At 43.7% G+C, this 19,818-nt stretch overlaps 2 protein-coding genes across 2 annotated transcripts in view; one reads left to right on the top strand and one right to left on the bottom strand.

Annotated features, from left to right (window-relative positions):
• The window catches only part of LOC128442553 (NACHT, LRR and PYD domains-containing protein 12), a 226,845-nt gene that overhangs the window by 50,899 nt on the left and 156,128 nt on the right, over nucleotides 1-19,818 (bottom strand). The window lies entirely within an intron of this gene.
• LOC128442753 (C-myc promoter-binding protein) overlaps nucleotides 12,891-19,818 on the top strand; it is a 34,021-nt gene continuing 27,093 nt past the window's right edge. Inside the window, exons 1-4 of the mRNA XM_053425331.1 lie at nucleotides 12,891-13,213; nucleotides 16,562-16,808; nucleotides 17,092-17,161; nucleotides 18,947-19,116. Coding sequence (XP_053281306.1) covers nucleotides 12,903-13,213; nucleotides 16,562-16,808; nucleotides 17,092-17,161; nucleotides 18,947-19,116 — 798 coding nt within the window. The 5' untranslated portion in view covers nucleotides 12,891-12,902. The remainder of the gene's footprint in view (nucleotides 13,214-16,561; nucleotides 16,809-17,091; nucleotides 17,162-18,946; nucleotides 19,117-19,818) is intronic.

Genomic DNA, 19,818 nt, shown 5'->3' with positions numbered 1-19,818 from the left:
TGGAGGCTACAGGAGGCTGCCAGGAAACGCTAGCACCTAAGTTCACATCATTTCGGAAAATGTAAGGCAACAATTTTAGGCTACATCCATCTGCTTACGATATAAAACCCATCACTGGCTGTTAATACCACTTTGTTACTCCGGAGTATAAGTTAATGCTGTAATGCTGCAGGCCCCATTTTAGTTAGAAACATCTTTGTAGTGTAGACGGGCAAAAACAGACGATTGGTTCTTATCAGTGACGACTCAAGTAACAGATGAGTCGTCAAAAGACACATTTGACAAGTTCACACTACACAACTTGTTTTCTTGTAAGTAAGGAAGTAACCTTTATCTAAGAGAGCTCCTTTCCCAAATCCCAAACACCAGACATAACAATTATGAGTTAAGATTATCAGTATGAGTTCAAGCTTCAAGACTGACTGGCGACAGGGGGTCACACACAACTCAAAGACACCCCCGACCTGCATGTCTGGTTTCCAGACTATCGACTGTAGTTGTCGCCGATTCATTTAGCTTATTAGAAACCTGGTTGGAGGAGGTGATGTGTCTGTGAGCATCTTTCAGAGTGCGTCTTTTAAAGCGTTAAACAAAAAGCTCTCGACTAACTGACATCAATTAAAAGGGTTAATTAACAGTGGCTCTGAATTTTCCCATTCAGCAGCAGCGTGTTGTATTTAACAGAATATACTTCAAATCAGAGGAAGTTACACCGACGGTGACAGCACAGCACAGGAGAGCAACAGAGCATGAGATGTAACTGCTGAATATCAGTGACAGTCTATTTCCTGCTCCTGAGAGTTTTACAATCACTCGCTGGTGATTTCTGTGTGATTTGTCGTGTGACGCAGGATGTTTGGCTCGTCGGTTTCAGGAGGATGGATCCTGTGTGTGATCCTGAAGCGTTTTATACATAATCACAGCTGCTGGAGACATGTGGACACAACAGAGCAGTGTTTGACATGTTGCCAGGGTCAACTAGGACATGTCCAGTATCACTCCAGCAGCTGTTCTTAGTCTTCCTTCAAGGATGTAAACAAAATAAAATAAACCACCAGACTGTTTGGTTCCAATCTTTGGGGATTTCGATCTTATGGAAATGTTTTATTTTGAAATTGAAACAGAAATTTGGATTTTCTTCAAAGCGTAAGAGTAAATCTCTATCGTACCTAAACACCAGCGTTTCGAGACCAGCTATAACCTAACGATAGTGTTTCTTCACTGGGAGACATCCTGAGACGATCGACCCTTTATTTACTGGGTTCCACAGGCTGCTGGTGTTGCAGCTTCTCTCCCTTAAGACAGCCGGGCTCCACAGTGCAGCATGGTGCTGCAGAAGCCGGGGAACATTAGCATTCAGACACCGAGGTAGGAAAAACAAAACAGATTCTCGAAGCCCCGACGCTAATGATCATTAGCACAGAAGAAAACATTCAGGAGATTCTCATTTCCACTATGGATTTTCACCTTTTCTCTGTGGAAGTGACGATAATTGTTAAGTCTATTGATATCAGGCTTAAATGAAACCAGGCTGTTGTAGGTTATTGTGTCTGTCAGTACTTTTCAAACATGGACTGAATTTCCTGGACATTTTCCAGAGTTTTCCGTTCACATTAAAAGAACGCGACAGGAGATTGTCGGGTCAGACACGTTCACAAACAGAAGAAAGGTTCCTGAACATTCGCTCAGTGCCGACACCTTGGTACATATTGCAGGAGGCAGGTCGTGACCTCGGTCAAAATCTTGTTGTATTCTATATGTTCGATTTCTCTTTTTCATCCTGAGATACTTGTCTTCTTCTAGTTTTTACGTCTGCCTTCAACATGGCAGCTTGATGTGAATTTTTCAGAATCCATCCTACTGTTTTTTCACATAGGCACTCTGTTTTTTCACATTTTCTCTCTGATATCTTCAGAGAGAAAAAATTTCCGGTAAAAGCCGGGTTGTTTTTTTTATCGCAGCACAGCTTGATTTATATGCAAAACGTGGCCGAAAGGAGAGACTGCATAAAAGAGAAGCTACTATTGATTTTCACACAGACCAGCTGAGAGCAGGATTACATGTTCCCAGGGAAAAGCATCCCCAAACACTAATTAGCTGTAAGCTCAAGGTACAGCCTGCAGGAGAGAGGCAGTTTGTTCTCAGATGGTGGGTGGCATGTGATGTCAGAGGGATGCATTTGGGCGTTGGGCACTGATCTCATCTTCTGAAGCAGGGGTTGGGAACCTATCAAGGGCCATTTTACATTTTTACAACAACCCTGCAGGTCATACCGAATGATTGAAAACATGCAGTGTATAACAGTAACCCCTCTAATGCAGGGGCTGGATGATGATGAGGGTGATGGTCATGCTTCTTGCAGCTGGTTTCAGTCAAAAACCTCTTTTAGTGTCCTTTAGTGTTTTCAATGTCTTGTAGTTGTGTTTCCACCACAGGAACTTTGTAGGAACTCGCACGTTTAGGTACCAGGGTCTAAATGACGTCAGGAAATGGTTTCACCTTCCAAAACGTCCCTGTTGAGTATTTCAGGTGTTTTGAATATGTTTCTTGTTTGATAAACACAAGCTCAATTTGAATCTCGACCATGTTTACTGCTGCACGACTCATCTAGCGTTATCATCATGTGTAGTCTTCCACGTTACAGCTGCCTGGTGGACTGGAGTTGAACAGTTGTAGTTGCTGTTGGTTGTTGATACGTCAGAAGACTTGCCTGCCCTGGTCTTTGGACTGCTGTGGAGATGAACAACATTCTGGAAGAACCTTTTTAGTTCCTTGACAAATGTTCCATCTTCGGACGAAAGGTTCTGGGAGTTTTCTGTAAAATGCGGCTCATATCTGCTTTCAACTCAGAAACCGTTCGTCTAGTGGAACTGACAATTTCACATCACTGTGTTCATCCAGTGAGAAAGTACTGAATACTTGAGGACCCTGGCAGGAACATCAGTCTGGACACACAAGCGTACTCTTAACAGAAATCGAATAAGTGCATCATTTGAATAATGATGCACTTAGTACCTAGCTTCTGATTCCTCACATTTCTACTGGCAGATGGAAGTAAAATGTTGATTGATGATACAAATTTGCATGTATAATCTATACTGACACTGAGAGAGAAAGTTGTTGGATACAAATCCCCAGAACTAATAGAAAAGCGGTAAACCAATAAATAAATCGGAGTAATTTGCATAGAACTAGACATGTTTACTTTGCTTATTTACATTAAAGTCAGATGTTCTGCTCTGTTCCAATTTGAGGACACTTTGAGCTCAATAGATTTAACTTGTAGGTTTTTCCCAGTCGAGGCTCCACTGGTGAAGGCTGTAATTGTTCGATTCCAACATTAATCAGCCGCTGCTGTGTGGTCCACCGGGTTCACAAGGGTAAAGGATTATCCTCCCAGCGTCTTCTCTCACTTCTCATCATTCACACAATAATTGGTGCTTATCATTCAGGATACAAAAGACATCAGTAAATGAGCGGTGCCAGACTGCAGAGTGAACAAAGAGGTCACACTGGAAAACAAACCTGTGTGTTTATACGAATCACTGCGTCTCTCTGGAAGTCACACCACCAGCCTGAAGAGAGCTTTACTGCCAACTCTGGATTCAAGAGATCAGGCCGGAGAGTCGGCAGGTCGGTGAGATCGGGTTTCCTGGAGACAAGTTATCACTTCCCACAGAGCTGCACGTTAACACTTCCATGTGCTAATGCTGCACACAGAGCCAGCATGGTAACAGCGTGTATGGGGTTTAGAGCCTGGGAGCTAGGATGCCAGAATTTACCTGTACACATAGATACATGGAAAAGAATAGTTTCCCAGATGAATCAACAGGAATAACATTTTCTATTATTATTTATTTGGCCACAATGAAAGCATGTAATGAAACTCTGCATATTTACAGTAGACATTAGGAGATTTGTCTTTTCACTGCGACAATAGAGAGGAGAGGACACAATTTCAAGGAAAATCACCGCACCATTAGCTTCTCTAATATAGGGATATATTGTATATAATAAGTGAAGCATATCTTATAATTATATACTGCAAAGTCTGCAGAAATAACTTGCCTTCCTCGGTCTTTGGATGTTGTTAATTACAGATATAAATGTGATTTCAAGGTTTTTCTTTATTTTTTAAAAGAATCTGCATGTTTTGGTTTCACTCGTCCAAAATGAAAATAGTGAAGAACAATGCAACAGTGAATTTCTTCTGTGACATGTTTTAAAACGATACCTCAGAGAATCCTGGCGTTGACGCTGCAGCTCAGTGTTTCTCTTTATTTATCTTGTATTCACATTGTAATCAAGTGATGTTAATGGGATCCGTGTCTGGCAGGTTGAGTCAGTCACCGCTGTGTCTCACGCTGCTGCGTCCCCGTCCATCATAGTTAGTTCACAATTATTCATAACAAACACATCATCGTCTCCTCCTCATACTAAAGAGCGAACGTGGAGATAAAACTTCAGCTGAAGTTCAAAACTTCTTTCCAAATTTAAACCAAGACCCTCTTTAAAGGTTCTTTGTATTCACATTGGTGCTTTTATACTAAAGCTACTCGAAGCACCTCATTAGCATATTAAAATATAGTATAGTTTAGCCCCTGTGGGCAAAGACTGCCGACACGGACACGTCCATTACTGCTTTTTACTCTCTGATCCTCATCTGCATTGTGACTTGTTGCATTAATCACATTGCTCTTGTGAAGGTAGTGGGTTTAGAGTAAAACCTCAGAGTCTCGGCATGAGCGTTGTCCAGTAGGATAGTAAATAGTAATCAACTATTTTATGTTCTTTTCGTTTACTGCAGAAAGGCTGTCACAACATTTTTGAGTATTTCTGAGTTGCTTATGTTTTGGTTTCGGGTCAAGGTTAACTACTACTTACAGAAAACTGACCCTGAATCTGTTAAAGTTGATCAAATTATAATAATTCTCTATTCTACATTTCACCAGCGACCTTCTGACTTGTTTTAGCTGAAAAGCAAATTAGAAGCAGCGATACATATTTGTGAGTAAGTGGCTCGGAGGAGAAATGCATCATTTGAGGAGAAACACTGTGTGTTTGTTGTTTCCTTGTTAGAAAATGCAATACCAGTAAAATGACGGGTGGTTGTAAGATAAGATTGACTTTATTAGTCCCTGAGGAGAGATATGTTTCGGAGCGTGACAAAAGACCCACCCCTGCACCAGAATATATATAAATATATATACACTCACTCACGCACAAACACACGCACACGCAACAAGCCAACAGCTGCAAATACTCCCATATCTTATAAAAGCCCTGTGTATGTGAACAAAGGTTAATGAATCCAACGATCTCCTCTGCTTAATGTCTCCTGGTTCACACCCATTCACTACACATAAAAGCGATGAGGGTGAAACATGGTTCTCTGCCACAGAGGCCGGTAGCAGATACATTTCCTGCAGCTGGGAACTGGTGGGATCTAAAGCTGGTTGTTAGTTCCTCTGTGGTTCTACAGCTTTCTGTTTAAAGTCTGTGTTTGTTTGAGTTTATAAGATGCAGCTCGGTCGGAACCATGCCGTAACTTGACGTCCATTACATTTTATTCATCTGTTAAATAACAAGAAAACGTCTTTCTCACATATATCATCTTTCCTCCAAGATGTTGCATGACCTGATGCACTGAGAAGGCACGAGAGCCACCCCCCCCCCCCCCCCCCCCCCTGGGCTAACTGGAAGCAGATGCTTGGCCAGCGAGGCTTCCTACTGGCTCGTGTTTATGTTCATGAAGCACATTCCTTTTCACCTCCTCCACGTGTCTGCCCTGCTGTGGCTAACGCCGGGCTGGTTGTCTATACAGCTGGAGGCGAGAGCTGCGACCGGGCCTTAACACCAGAGTCCCTTTGGTGAGTTTCATTGGCCCCGGTTCTCGTGAACCCGAGACAGCTGGAAGTCGTTCCCCTGTCACGTTGGCTTAAATGAAACCCATGTGGAAGTGACTCGGGGCCTGCTCGGGTCTGGACATCTGATCGAACCCCTCCCTGAAGTCCTGCTGTGGTGTCAGTGGTTTGGTGCTGGGAGGCTTTGTCTCCGGTTCTGGCAGCAGGCCCTTCACGCGGCCACGTTTCTGGGCCTGTGGTGCTTTTCCACCGACTCTCTTCCTCTTGTTTCTCTGGCTCCCACACTGCTCTACATCCTGTGTGATTACCGTGGAGAGTCAGACTAACACAGATGATCTGAGCAGTCAGCTGAGTCACAGCATACCGTGCCTTTATAAAGCAGGTCAGGTACTCTGAAGTCAAACGCTGATTTCAGCTTCACAAAGACAAGTAGTCCGCAGAGTCTTGAGGAAAACCATGTCTGAAAGTATGTGTAATGAATGACTACAGGTCATAAATGATTCAAAAACACATAGATATATTCTGTAGTGGTTCAGGACCACTGTGAAGACCCCAGTAACCTTTTCAAGAGGCTTACTGCAAGAGCACATCCTCCTTTAAAAGTTCCTTTCTTTAAACCCCGGGAGGAATCAGTGGCGACTTCTCTCTGGGCGTTTACCTCAAAATCAAATCGAGGGTTTTTCCTTCCAGGTCCGTCTGCCAGAGGAGAAGTAGGGCAGCCAGTAAATGAAGATATTTGGATTAGACCACTTAAGCTGTGGTGCTGACTTTTATTCTTGTGAGTCAGGCACAGTGTCACGGAGTGAGTGATGCTCTGTGCATGAAAATCCATGGACTGAATACCTAATAGATGGGTGTAACCCACTGTTACAGCTTCTCAGTACTTAAATCTGCAAGGCTTTGCTAAATGTATAAATTTGTAGGTACATTTTTCTCTTTCTAGATTACATCCTCATTTCAATGCTGCAAAGTGGAAGATAGCCTCTTTAGCTATTTTCAGACATGAACTTGGGGTCTGGACATTTGTTTGTCTTTCACATATGAAGCTGGGACAATTCCAGAACATTCAGGTGAGGGCTGATGCATCTGAGGCCGGAGATGATGTAGAAATCCTGCAGAGGAAAGCTCAGAGTTTCTGTTTGCAGCACATCGACGCCGACGTGGGCCCCCATCACCAAAAGCTCTTGAATCCTGTTATCTGTCCAAGTTGACATCTTCTTTTTCATCCTGATATATTTGAATTCCTTCTTCATGTCTGTCGTGTGATAGGAACGTTGGAATATGCCCACTTGTTCGCTCTGGGCTCACTCAGACAGAGTTGGGACATTCCACTTGGGGTTTGCAGGAAAAGTTCCAGAAAATGTGCGGAGCAACTTTTGTAGAGGAACCCATAGATCCTTGAAATCACGAGAAGATTCACTGATGCATTAGTGAAATCTAGAATACATTTTTCATTGTCACCTGTGAACTAGGCAACATAGTTTTTTCTATTCTTGAAATATAGGCCAGTCTGTGAGAGCATATAGAAAAAAACAGAGGCGGTTTGATGTCAGTGGGAGTCCAGGCTTGTCCCACTTTTGCAGTGTGTGTGTGTACATATATATAGATAGTGTGTGTTTGTGTGTGTGTGTGTGTAAACCTTGTATAACGTTTGGTTTGCACAGTATTTTTAGCAGGCTGAGAACATGACCAGGACATTTCCATGTTGTCATTCGTTGGCTGATTGGCTCGGTGTCACCTCCCGTCACAGAACAGTTTAACATCCGTCCACACGAGTGAATTGGGTCAGCGTCTTTTACCTGGGGACATTTTTGCACTGAGGCGTTAACTGTGCTCACTGTGTCTCCTGAAACAAAAACCCAAGTCTGTGTTTGTCTTTTGATTCTCATGCAAAATCCCCCCCGGGTCAAAATAGCTGCACTGATTTACACGAAACCCGATAGCTGCTCTACTGGTCGACACCCTGCGTACGTCCAGCCCTCATCTACATTACACGTTGCATAGGATTCTAATGTAGTTGATGCATTACATTTCATTTGTTCAGTGTAAAATCACGACAGATAAACTCTCAGGGTGCTCTACATAATAAGGTTGAGACCATCCAGTATTTAGAGTTTGTGATGAGCATTGACCTGGATAGGGAGAAAACTCCCTTTTTAAAGCAACTAAGCATTTTTACAACTTTTACACAACTTTAACCTGAAATTAGCTGATTTCCAATTATTCTGATGCTTCACTGACTTTTTTGCATTGTGTGAATTTGTTCTGTGTAACGTTGGTGAGTGGGTACGATCTCCTGTGAGACGGGTGGAACTGACTGATAGTCGCAGCTTCATCTGTCAGAATCAGGTCCAGTGAAGCTGAACTGAGATCAGTTAAAAAACGACTCAGAACTTTTAAAAACCAGAGTTTATCTCCAAAACTCAGCAGGAAACGTGTGATATATAAACACATAACTTAGATTTGCTTTGTGGGTTTTTTGTTTAGTGACAAAACCTCACGTGTTGACCAGGTTATGTTCTGCCATTCATTGTGTGTGAGAATAAACCTCAGGACGTTGCACACACAGTAATCTCTCTCTCTCTCTCTCTCTCTCTCTCTCTCTCTCTCTCTCTCTCTCTCTCTCTCTCTCTCTCTCACAGACTGTCTGTCAGCTTGTCCAGATTCATGCTCACATTCAGGCTTTTTTAATGGCCCATAGTGTTGTGAGCAGACATGAAGGTGTAATAGGAATGTGTGTGCTGGGCTTCCCCCACATTTCAGTTCCTTTTTCACTCAGGCTGTAGTTTCTCTTGTCCCTCGGTGCCTCGGAGTTTAAATTAGAAGATGTGAAGCATTTGACGAGCTGAGGTTCCTCTTGCATAATGGCAGACAAGTCAATTCCCTTGTAAATATATCTGAAAGAGAAGTGAACACGTGTTCTGCATCCTGTCCTTCGGTTGTTACACCAGTGTGTTGTAATGTGAGTGTCCGAGGGACGCAGGGTTCGGTCTTGCACTCAGGATGCTGTGCAGATGTTCGGTCTCCAGAGCTCCTGTGGTCACTCTTAGTTTGACCCGTTACTCTCCAGCTGATCATCAAAGTAAAACGTGGATGTGAATTATTCTATGTCTGAAAGTCTCGATGCCGGATGAGGACCGTGTCTGGACCCGAGGCCTCGGCTCCCCTCTCTCTCCTCCGGTCTTATCACGGCCGACCACACATCACTTGGCACAGAGAATCAGCTCAGTGTGCTGTGACTGTCTCCTCATCAGCTCCTCACAGCGAGGCAGTGATGAGGTGAGATCGGCTGTAATACGAGTGTCAGCGCCAGGAGGACACATCGAACCGGCGGTTGTTTTTCTCACCATCTGTCGGGAGCTGGACGCGACAACCACGGAGAGAAACACAAACTGCTCTTTGTTCGGGGGCGAGCTCGGGTCACTCCCCCTGCAGAGATCATTTCATTGTACCAATACACACCCGGCGTTAGTGACATTCAGTAATCAAACCATTTTCTCCCCCGGACATTGTGTCTGAAACAGCTGCTGATGGACAGAACCACTCACTGACCAACTGGTCTTGTTGTGGTTGAAAATGGAGAAACTAATGGGATCAGCTTCTTTGCTGCTCAGTCTCATCTGTATGATTAAAGCGTTTTCCTCCACCAAGGCCCAACAGTCCCCTGAAACCAAATCCGTCACGTTCACTTGGACATTAATATATATAATAATATATAGAAAATACTGTCTATTCTCTACTGAATCCACATTATCTCAGGGACACATTGACATTAGTTACAGGTTCGTAGTCCTGATTGTTACCAGTCAGCGGCTGATGAGTCAGTTTCTATAGAAAACATTTTCTTGAGGAGTTTATCGTCTCAATCTCTAGTCTTCTTCGATGCAGCATGATGTTCATTTAGTTAAATTGACGGCCAAGACGAGTCAAGTAGACATTAAATCAATCAAATATTCTGTCACTTTCTCCTCCGCCCGACTCCTCTTGGTCTCTGATGAGGAACTGGGTACTAACTGATTCATGTTGCTTGAGTCTTGCTCACATAGCATCACACAAAGTGGAGTTGGCAGCTCTTTTCACCACATTTACACACCCTGCTAATTGAACTCTCCTCCCACACCCGATGACTGCACAGGCTGGAATCAGGCCAGGTCCAGTCGAACTACTCTGGAGCAAACTGGGCTGAAACCACTGGATTACAAAATGTGGTCACGGTGATACGACTGTGCCGTCCCTGCAAAATCCCATTTACATGTGAAAACCCGGAGAGACGTGTTTGAATTGTTTTCTGTTTCTTCAATCCAATCTTAACACATTTCTCACTCCTCCTGATTTCAGCGTCTGTGAACTCAGTGCTTTGTCCTTTTTTTTTGATTTGTTTTTTGACCAGGAGCAAAAGCTCTTGAAGGGGGGGGGGGGCGAGTTTCATTTAAACCCACAGAGACACACTGGTGTCGCTGAGGCTCGATTGTCGGGGGAGTGAGCGATGAATCTGGTCACTGAGGACGACTGAGACTCAAATATAAAAACACTCAACTGTAAAACAGAACTAATATCAAGTTTTTCCTTTCCCCATACTTGAGAGTAGAAGCTATAATCGACACTTAGCCTGTGTTAGTGATATTTTATAATTTTCACTTCCGGGTCCTGGAGCAGGTTGGTGGGTTTTGACCCTTTTTACCTGTTTACCTTGTTTGGTGTAGACGAAGATGGAAGGAGGGCTCCGATATTTTCTGTTGACCTTCACCTCTTTGTTCAAATTTGTATTTAAATAAATGCCCCAGAACTTATTTTGAGACATGGATCATTTTGAACGTCATCAACATCTTTTTGGTATTTTGTCAGACTTTAGTGTAAAATGTTGATCTGCTTTGTCGGGAATATGTTGTAGCTTCTCTTTAGCAGCAAGGCTCCAGACAATAATATCTTCAGGCTGAAAACTAATTGGGTGAAAAGCGGCTGCAGTAACAAGGAGAACTATTTTTACTTGTTCTCTGAGTTCTCACATGTACTTACAGTATGTGTCCTCATGGGTCTCTGGAGAGGATCTTGGGAAAGTATTTAGATTTGATCTTTCCCTGCTTGTATTTGGATCAGTAATAAATCAAACGTAGTTCTTGAAGTGGTAACATCTATATTATTATATATAGTATATAATATGCAGATGTATTGGTCCTTACAGGCCTGTGTGATGTGGGCAAAATCAAATTTCACATTTCTCAGTCTGGTCTTTGCATATTTAAATATCTTCAGTTCTTTTCTGCTTCCATCTCCAAGACTCTTTTGCATTTACATTGTCTGAGTCTGGGTTAGATTGTAATTAGAAGATTAACTGGATTTATATTGTTCTTTTCATGTCTGTCCACCACTCAGAGCACTTTGTCTCATTCACACACACGAGACGCAGCATTCTGGAAAAAGATGGAATCCGGAGTCTTCTCTTAAACCACGTCTCTTTCTCTTTAACACTCTGCTGCACATGTCCAGCTCTTGTTTGTTGATTCTCTCCAACTGTTTGACATGAGTCTGGTTTGGTGGTAAAGGGTCTTTGGTGTCATTTTGAAGGTACCGGTTCTGTCTATATGAGACCAAACCACATAACACAAAGTTCCCTTCAAATGTGGAACGTGTCTTCAAATTGTGTGATTTTCGGCACAATGAAATAAAGGGAATGATGTCATTATCTCACACAGCCCTAGATCCAAATGGAGTATTTTGGTACTTAATGCAAATGTATGTTTATTATCTCAGACTTCAATCAAATCCCCTCACAGCGGAACCTAATTCCCCTAAAAAGCAAATCAAGGAGGCAAAAAAAGAAAGAACACACAAATTGAACACATGTTTGGCCGAGCCTCCAGCAGCAGCTGTTTCTGGATTCCTCCTCACGCCATTGATTTTTTTTTCAGTCGGGTCTCTGGCCCAAAAAGCCATGTACTGGTTTTGGTCTCTGGACTTTAGTGGACCCAATGCCCCTGTTCTCCTGACGTGGCTTTGTGAACATCACATAACAGACAGTCAGTGGCTGAGTGCTGCTCTGAATCAAAGTAACATTGAACTTTTAAGATTCACTGCTTCTCAGAGGGCGTTTGTTGTGTTTCTGAAAAAGAGAAATGCACTTGTGCTGTTTGGAGATTCACCCTGACTGAACAAATCACAGCTGTAACTTCTATCTGCTCTGTTTTCGTGGTGATTGCTTAAGAGCTGTAGTTTTGTGACGACCTCCCTCTCAAAGCAGCCTTTGATTTGGTGCAGATTGAACTGAGGGCATCAGGAAATGTGTTTTTCTATCAAAGTGACATCTCGTAGTGTTTCTATTGTGTGAATCGTACTTTTCAGCCTGTGCTGCCTCAGAAACTCTGGGCGATGTTGTAAAGTCAGGACTTGCTCTTCTCAGGAAAACTAGTGTTTGGCTTTTTATCACTGCACTTAATAGACTCAGTGGTGTCATGAGGCTTCTAATCAGCAGGTTTTATACGGGACCGTAATCGAGGCAGAAAGTCAAGTGTGAAGAAACACCTCACTGCTCACTGCTCTTTTTAAAGTGCAGGCTCAGGTCTGTGCAGCCAGCCGGACGTTTACTGTTCCACTTTTCAGGAGCAGAGGAAAGGTTAGAAACCCCGGCAGTGTCCCGACCTCTTCACAGCCGAGTGTTCTGTCAGTGTCCTTGAGCCGGGACAATGAACCTTCAGCTGGTTGTGTGAACAAAAGTCAATATGGTGAGAGACCGTGAGCCTGAACTGTAAATGGCTGTTTCCTACCTGAACGAAGCGGCTCTCCTCCTCCTCCTCCTCCTCCTCCTCCTCCTCCTCTCTTTTTATTTGCCCTTCCACACAACTCCCCTCACAAAGATTTATGAATGCCTGTATTTTTATTGTACAGCCGCAGCAAGGACGTAAGAACAGTCTCTACCTGCTACCAAAATGAAAATTAATCTCCCCTTGCTTTCTCTCTCTCCCTCTCTGTGTCTCCCTCTCTGTCTCTCCCTCCCTCCCTCCCTCCCTCTGTATCCGTGCAGGCAGTTGGCGGGGATGGGAGATGATGGAGGACAAAGGCCCTCGTGTAGCCGACTACTTCGTGGTGGCCGGTCTGACGGACTCGTCCAAGCCGTTGGACCAGGAGATCCACTTTGACGATGTCTGCCACAAGACGGCCAAGCCCAAAGCGCCCGTTACCGACGTGGCCCTGGTCATCCGCTCCATGGGCGAGGAGGTGCCGCCGGGGTTCACCTGCATCGAGACCACGCCCGGCGGCCATTCAGCCGACCTGAACAACGGCGGCCTCATGGCGCCGCAGATCTTCATCTGCTACAGGAGAGGTCGTGACAAGCCGCCGCTCACTGACCTGGGGTAAGTCCTAGAGCTGAGGATTTTCTGAGGTTTTCAGGAGATGGTTCAGAGGCTCTGTTGGAATCCACTCTGAAATAAGCTTTGAATCTCCATTGATCAGGGTTGATTGGTGGGATGAGCTCAACATGCGCCTGTTTTTCTTTCTTTTCCAGTTTTTCCAGTTTTGTTATCTTGAAAATGACAAGTTCTATCTGATCAACAGTCCAAAACCAGAAGATTTTCAATTAACTGTCACATGGGAGGAGGATACGGAGGAAATTCATCATAAATTAGAGGCAGGAAATAAAGAAACTTTATTTAATTATCAAATTTCTTTTACCAACTAGTTGATTTACAAATCGTTTCAACTCTCATTAAAAATGAATGAAGTCCGAGTTTACATACACAGACACTTTAAGAAGTGCTACGCTCCGTGTGACAATTCCTCCCGTGCAGCAGGTTTCTACAGCAGCAGGTTTCTGTCTGCAAGTCACTGGGATGAGTTTGCTGCAAAAAGAGGGAAAGCATGAATCGCTGTGGCAGGTGTCGTCCTCAGCAGCATCTCCTGAAGTGTGTGAACTCGCGGCTGTTTGTTAAGTCCTCTCACACTCCAGCCCGGCTGAGGCAGGTGGTGACAAAGCTAAGGAGGCGAACACGGACCTCTGACACGACAGAGTGCAGCGTTATCAGGCTCTGACACCGGCGCTCTGCTCAGGACGGTATCAGCAGCTTTGTGTGCTGATACCGTCCTGAGGGGCTGCACTGCCCAGAGTCAGGCAGGAGTAATGGGAAGCTGAGGTGTGTGTTTCTGTATGTGTGTGTGTGTGTGTGTGTGTGTGTGTGTGTGTGTGTGCAAGTGTAGCCAATGATGATGTCCATTTTGACTCATTGCCAGGATTGTGAACAAGATTGTGAATTTTTGCTGCAGGATGGGAAAGGAGTATTATCTGTGAACTGTGGGCATATTGATATCAAGTTGGTTTAATTCAGCACTGGCACCTCCAGCGTTTCAATTGCAAATTGCAGAGCCGTCCATAATACAACTTTATTAACCGTAAACTGAATATATGTTGCACCTTTCACAGATACAAAGTTCTTTACAAGATAACATTTGTAGAATTGAAGGCACACAAGAGGAAAGATGAGCTTTCCTCCACCTAAACATTTATCACCATATTGCATTTACAAAGATTGAGATCAAAACCATAACATGGACACATATTCTCAATCTTCATCATCTCAGCTCCACTTTGTTTAGTTGTTGAAGGTTTTTAGCCCTTTTTTTGAAAGATCACTCCTCTTAAATACTTCCTTGACCATCGTCTGGATCTGCACCAAACGCAGACGACACTTCTTGAATTATTGTTCGTTGAGAATTTCGCAAAAATGTCTCACAATGTTAAAGAAAGTGATAATAAAAATCCGCCCCCTTGATTGAATCCACTTCAAAAACATAATGGTTTAATCCTTTCGCCAAGTTTCAATAAAAATCTGTTCACTAGTTTCCTTCGTATTGAAAAAACTGCAAATGAAACCTTAACTTTCTCATTAGAGATGATGATGAAAATAGTCACTAAGATCAGAGCCAAGATAAAAACCTCAAGGTGAGTTCAGACACCGAGTCCTGAAGAAGTTATTAAAGTGAGAAACTAATATAAATGTGTCTTAAGGAGAGATTAGTAGAGGGTAATTAGACCTAATGCTGAAACATCTTTTAGGAGCCGAACACATTAGATATCAACATTACCTGTGTAATGCAACATTGCTCTTAGTCCCTGAAGTTGATTTTTAAAAAACATGACCTGTTTTTAAATCTACAGTCAGTCAGAGAAACGTCTAATTTACATAAAAAACAGTTTAACGTTCTACACACTTTGATTTGTCACCGACCAATCAAAGGCGTGAAGTCAACCTCCCTGCTCAGTCTGGATGGACCCCCCCCCCCCCCCGCCTGGTTGTAGCAGCAGAGAGAGACGTGCTCTCAGTGTTCGGTCCTGTCCTGAGCGAAGCACCATCGTCCCCCACGCCGAAATGGAAAAACAGGCCATCCCACATTGGACCACTTTAAATCCCTGTTCTCTTTTCAGCCACAAAATGCCTGTCGAGGATCCACTTGAAATCCTAATGGATGAAAAGTGCGTAGCACAAAGAGGGGTGTTTAATATTACTGCTGCGATTATGCCTCGGAGTACTTGTCCTCTAAGTGCTTTGTGCGAGTGTCCCCTTGTGTCTAATTGTCCTGGGTTAATATGTTTTCACTGCACTGTCCCACACAGCAAATAGCATCTGGTTTATTTAAGCACTAGCGACTAATAAGGTATTGTCTCATATGTTGTGAACAATTTATTCAAATTTTTTAACAATCAGTATTTTCTGGGTTTATTGTGAATCAGATTTCAATTTCATGAGGCCATGCTATTTATCAAACGGCAGCTAATTGTTGTTCTTTGTTATGAAACACTCGACAATATCTATTATAGTTGTAAACAAGAAGGAGGCTCTGAGAGCACAAACCTCCGCTAAGGCTAATTCCCCATCTCGCCATTTCAAAGGGAACATTTTCCATTACATATCTAGACAGTTTCATAATGAACCCAAAAAGTTTCTCAATAACCACACAGGAGATCTTTAAGTTGGTGTTTTGCTCCGTTGATGCATTTGGATAACTGTGTGCTCACATACACTATCTTCCAGAAAGTTGTCGTCGCACACAGTCAGTTGTGGTAGTTTCAGCTGCAGTTGTGCACGTACACGAAAAGTGGCACGAAATGCAGCAGCTCTCTCTCACTGAGCAGCTTCATGCACGTTCAGTTGCAACCCTGCTCCCACTGTACATGATATGAATCCTGGTTGAAACGCTGCAGAGGAAGTGAAACAAGATTCCTGGATCCTCACCAAAGTTCGATGGGTTCTTTCCTGACGCATCCTTCCACCACGTTGTGTGTGAATCAGTTCTGTAGTTTTATGTAATCCTGCTCAGCAACACAGAACTTAAACAGAACCTCCTTGGTGAAGTTAAATTAGTAATCTAAACTATGATCGAGCATGAAGCTAATTGTGAATTTAGGTCAAAATGTTCTCAAGTTTAAAGTGTTGTCCTTTAAAAGAAAGGGACGCTGCAGAGTTTTGGAAAAACCCAACATTTCATGAAATGTTGGGTTTCAGGTCGTGAGGTTCAAAGCAGACATTTGGCTGAATCAGCTCTTTTCTGTTAAAAACTGGGATAAATGCCTGAAGTTACAATGAAATCCGGGGCTCCACCTAATTGGCCCAGTGAGATCACGACTGCACATTGTGTTCATTAGTTCTCCACAGTGATCACACTGAGAACGACTCGATCTCTGGCTGACTCCTGCCTCCTCTCCCCAGGGTGTTGTTCGAGTGGAAGGAGCGACTGAAGCAGGGCTGCCACCTCATCCAGACCACGCCCTCCGGCCGCCCGGCCAACATCAGCGGCAACTCCTCTCAGCGCATCTACGTCACGTACCGCCGGGCGCCGGAGAGTCAGCCGCACGCCGCCCTGGCCGTCACAGACATCTGCATCATCGTCCCGAGCAAGGGGGAGTCACCGCCGCACACCTTCTGTAAGGTGGAGAAGAACCTCAACAGCAGCATGGTGAGAGAGACGCGGATCTATAGAACACCTGCTGCCACTGCTACACAAAATGATTTTCATAATAGAGACTTAAGAAGTATTCCGATGATTTTTGTTTATAAGAGGTAGAGCTCCAACACAAATGATCATTGAGTCTGGCGCTGCAGAGGTTCAGTATAATCACAGAGTTCACTGACTGGGATCGTGAGGATTTGGTGCCAGAGGACAGTAAAACAATATGGATGTTTTAAAATTATTGCCATTGTACGATAACTTTCTCCTTTCTGCTCTCCTTGTTTGTTAGTGGGGCTCGTCTGTTTACCTGTGTTACAAGAAGTCTGTGGCCAAAACCAACATGATCGCCTACAAAGCAGGTAAATCCCTTAACTCCTGGTGCACACAGATCCAAATACTGATGTTTTCCTCCTGTTCCTGGTGACTCAAGATATCAAGTGTCTATAATTACTTTCCATCCAAAATGTATTTGAAGAGATGAGTGTGAATGGCATCAAGCCTTGTGTGTCAGAACCGTCCTGTTGCAGCAGCGTCTCTAGAGGAGGGTCTGAAGCTGTGCTCACATGTTCAGGCTTGTTGAAGCATGTTGATGCCTCAGATTTGGAATAATGAGATAAGCCTCTGCACGCCTTTTTATTTTTCCTCCTTAAAGGGTTTAAATGGTTTCCGTATCTATGAAGGATTATTTCACATTAAATCCATTTTGGCTTTTCGGTGCCAGAGACACGTTGACAGTCGACTGTGTGATCGCACATCGGCTCAGATTCGCTTTTTGTCGTCAACGTCTTGAATAAGCAGCAGACTGTGAATGGAGAGACTCTATCTGTTTCTCTCTAATGCTTTGGATGAGTCAGCTCAGAGAAATGTTGTTTGTTTTCAATAATTCCTGCCCAGGAAACATGCAGCATGCATCAAGCTGTAAAGTTTTGGAAACAGATGTGTTTTGTCACATCTGTCTTTGTCTCTGGACGGATGCAGGAGTTTGAGACGGAACCAGTAAAGCTGCTTTTTGTGGATGAATCCCTGGATTTTGTAGAAAAAGGAGAAGAAAGCAACTGAAGTGCACAGAAACCTCATGAGACTGAAATCACATCAGTATGCACTCACGCTGCAGTTTATGTGGTATAACTAAATATGTAATATGCAACAAGAGTGAAACCTGAATACTTGTGAATGTTGCAAAGTCATTGGTGTGTGTGTGTTTGTGTTTATACAGATTGTGGATTATACTATTTATTCAAGAGTGTTATGGCCTGACAGAAAAAATATTCCCCCCCTAAAAGCTATAACTTGAATTGCTGACTACATGACACAGCAGTTTCTGTTTGTTTCCTCAACAGGTCTAGAATATAGCAACGAAGAACATGAAGTATGATATCTTATTTTCAAAGTTACAAACTAAGTTCCCACTGCACCTACACTTAAATAACATGAACCTCCTCCACCATCGCTGGAACATCATACACAAACATTTAAGCCGAGAGTTGCCAACAAAAGCTCCGTGGTTGGTGCTGGATCTCCATAGTTTGGAGACCAGACACACAACTTGGGGGTTTCTCCTGGTGAAACACATTCTGGTCTTCAACCAAACCGCTAACATCTTGAAAGGGGGGGGGTTGGGCTGGGCACTTGCCCTCTTTGCTTGTTGCTTCACCCTTGGAGTTTCAAGATGAGGACATCTGAGGAGCGTTTGATGATTCGCAGTTTGACCGTTTGTATGTTTGAAACTTGTTTGGCAGAGAGTGTTTTAAACAACACAAACTGTTGCTGTTTGTGTGTCTGCTAGTGATGCTTGTGTTGCATCATCTCCGCGCCAAAGTTAGATGTTGCCCAGAGGGAGCAAAAATAAAATCTCAACTTCATTGTTTGTTGTTTGTGTCCAGTGACAGTGACTAATCACCTAAAGGCCTCATTACCGAGCACTGGTTTCTTATTACCGAGCCGTTGAAACGCTGAGTCGATGAAGTCGCACAGAATCGTTGTGACTTAGATAAACCGAACTTGTTTTGTTTCATTCTAAGCTCGTTAGGAAAGACAGTTCTGAATCTGGATTAGCTGTTAATTGGTAATCACAGGGGGGGGAAGCTGCACTTAGCATCTCCCTTAATTGAGCCGGTTTGTTTATTTCTTTAATTTCCTTCTAGGTTTATTCAGCAGATATCCAGAGGAGGACTATGAGTCCTTCCCGCTGCCGGAGTCGGTCCCTCTCTTCTGCCTTCCCATGGGCGCCACGATCGAGTGTTGGCCGGCAAACACCAAATACTCCCTCCCTGTGTTCTCCACCTTCGTCCTCACTGGAGCCTCTGGAGAGAAGGTAAGACGGAGGAGGATCTCTGTTCTACTTTCTGTCTGTCTCTCGCAGCTACATCACAAACACACACCTCTGTAGCAGCAGCAGCAGCTTTAAGAGGCTGGCAGAGACCGTTAGACCTCATCAAGCGACTGTAACTGCCGTCTGTGCAGCTGACACGACCACAGTGTGGAACGGGAAAACCACAAAGCTCTGGATGCCACAAGGGAAAGTGGGTCAGGCATGCAAGTCGCTTTTGTGTGTAGAAAAAACCTTGTATCTCCACATCCAGGCTTTGTTTTTTTTTTTTTTTTTATAGCAGGCGCTTATTGGCTGAAGAAGAAAAAGATAGAACCTGAATGTTTTTTCTGGAGAAGTCAGTTTGTGAATTGGGGAAAGTTTATTCACCGAATTAACCGACATGAGAGACGCCACATTTATAATTAATTTCCCAGCTCTACTCTGACATGTATTTCCTCATTTATCCATCCTATCCCAGTTCGGTGGGTTGGATAAAACATTATCCCAGTTTTAAGAAAACCTAAAAACACTGGCTCTGGATAGAATCTTGTTCTTACAGCTGCCCTATAGACTCTAAATAAAGATGGATGACATGACAGCCCCTAAAAGTGAAGCCAGATCACCTGGCTCGCCCCCTGGTGGCTGGCTGCAGTAAAGGTCATACAACCCTGCCTCCTCCAAGTTAGTGGATAGGACATGGACCAA

Source organism: Pleuronectes platessa, chromosome 1 (genome assembly GCF_947347685.1).
Source record: "Pleuronectes platessa chromosome 1, fPlePla1.1, whole genome shotgun sequence".
NCBI lineage: Eukaryota > Metazoa > Chordata > Actinopteri > Pleuronectiformes > Pleuronectidae > Pleuronectes > Pleuronectes platessa.
The sequence above is the reverse complement of the archived record's forward strand: the minus strand, read 5'-3'. Positions and strand labels throughout refer to the sequence as shown.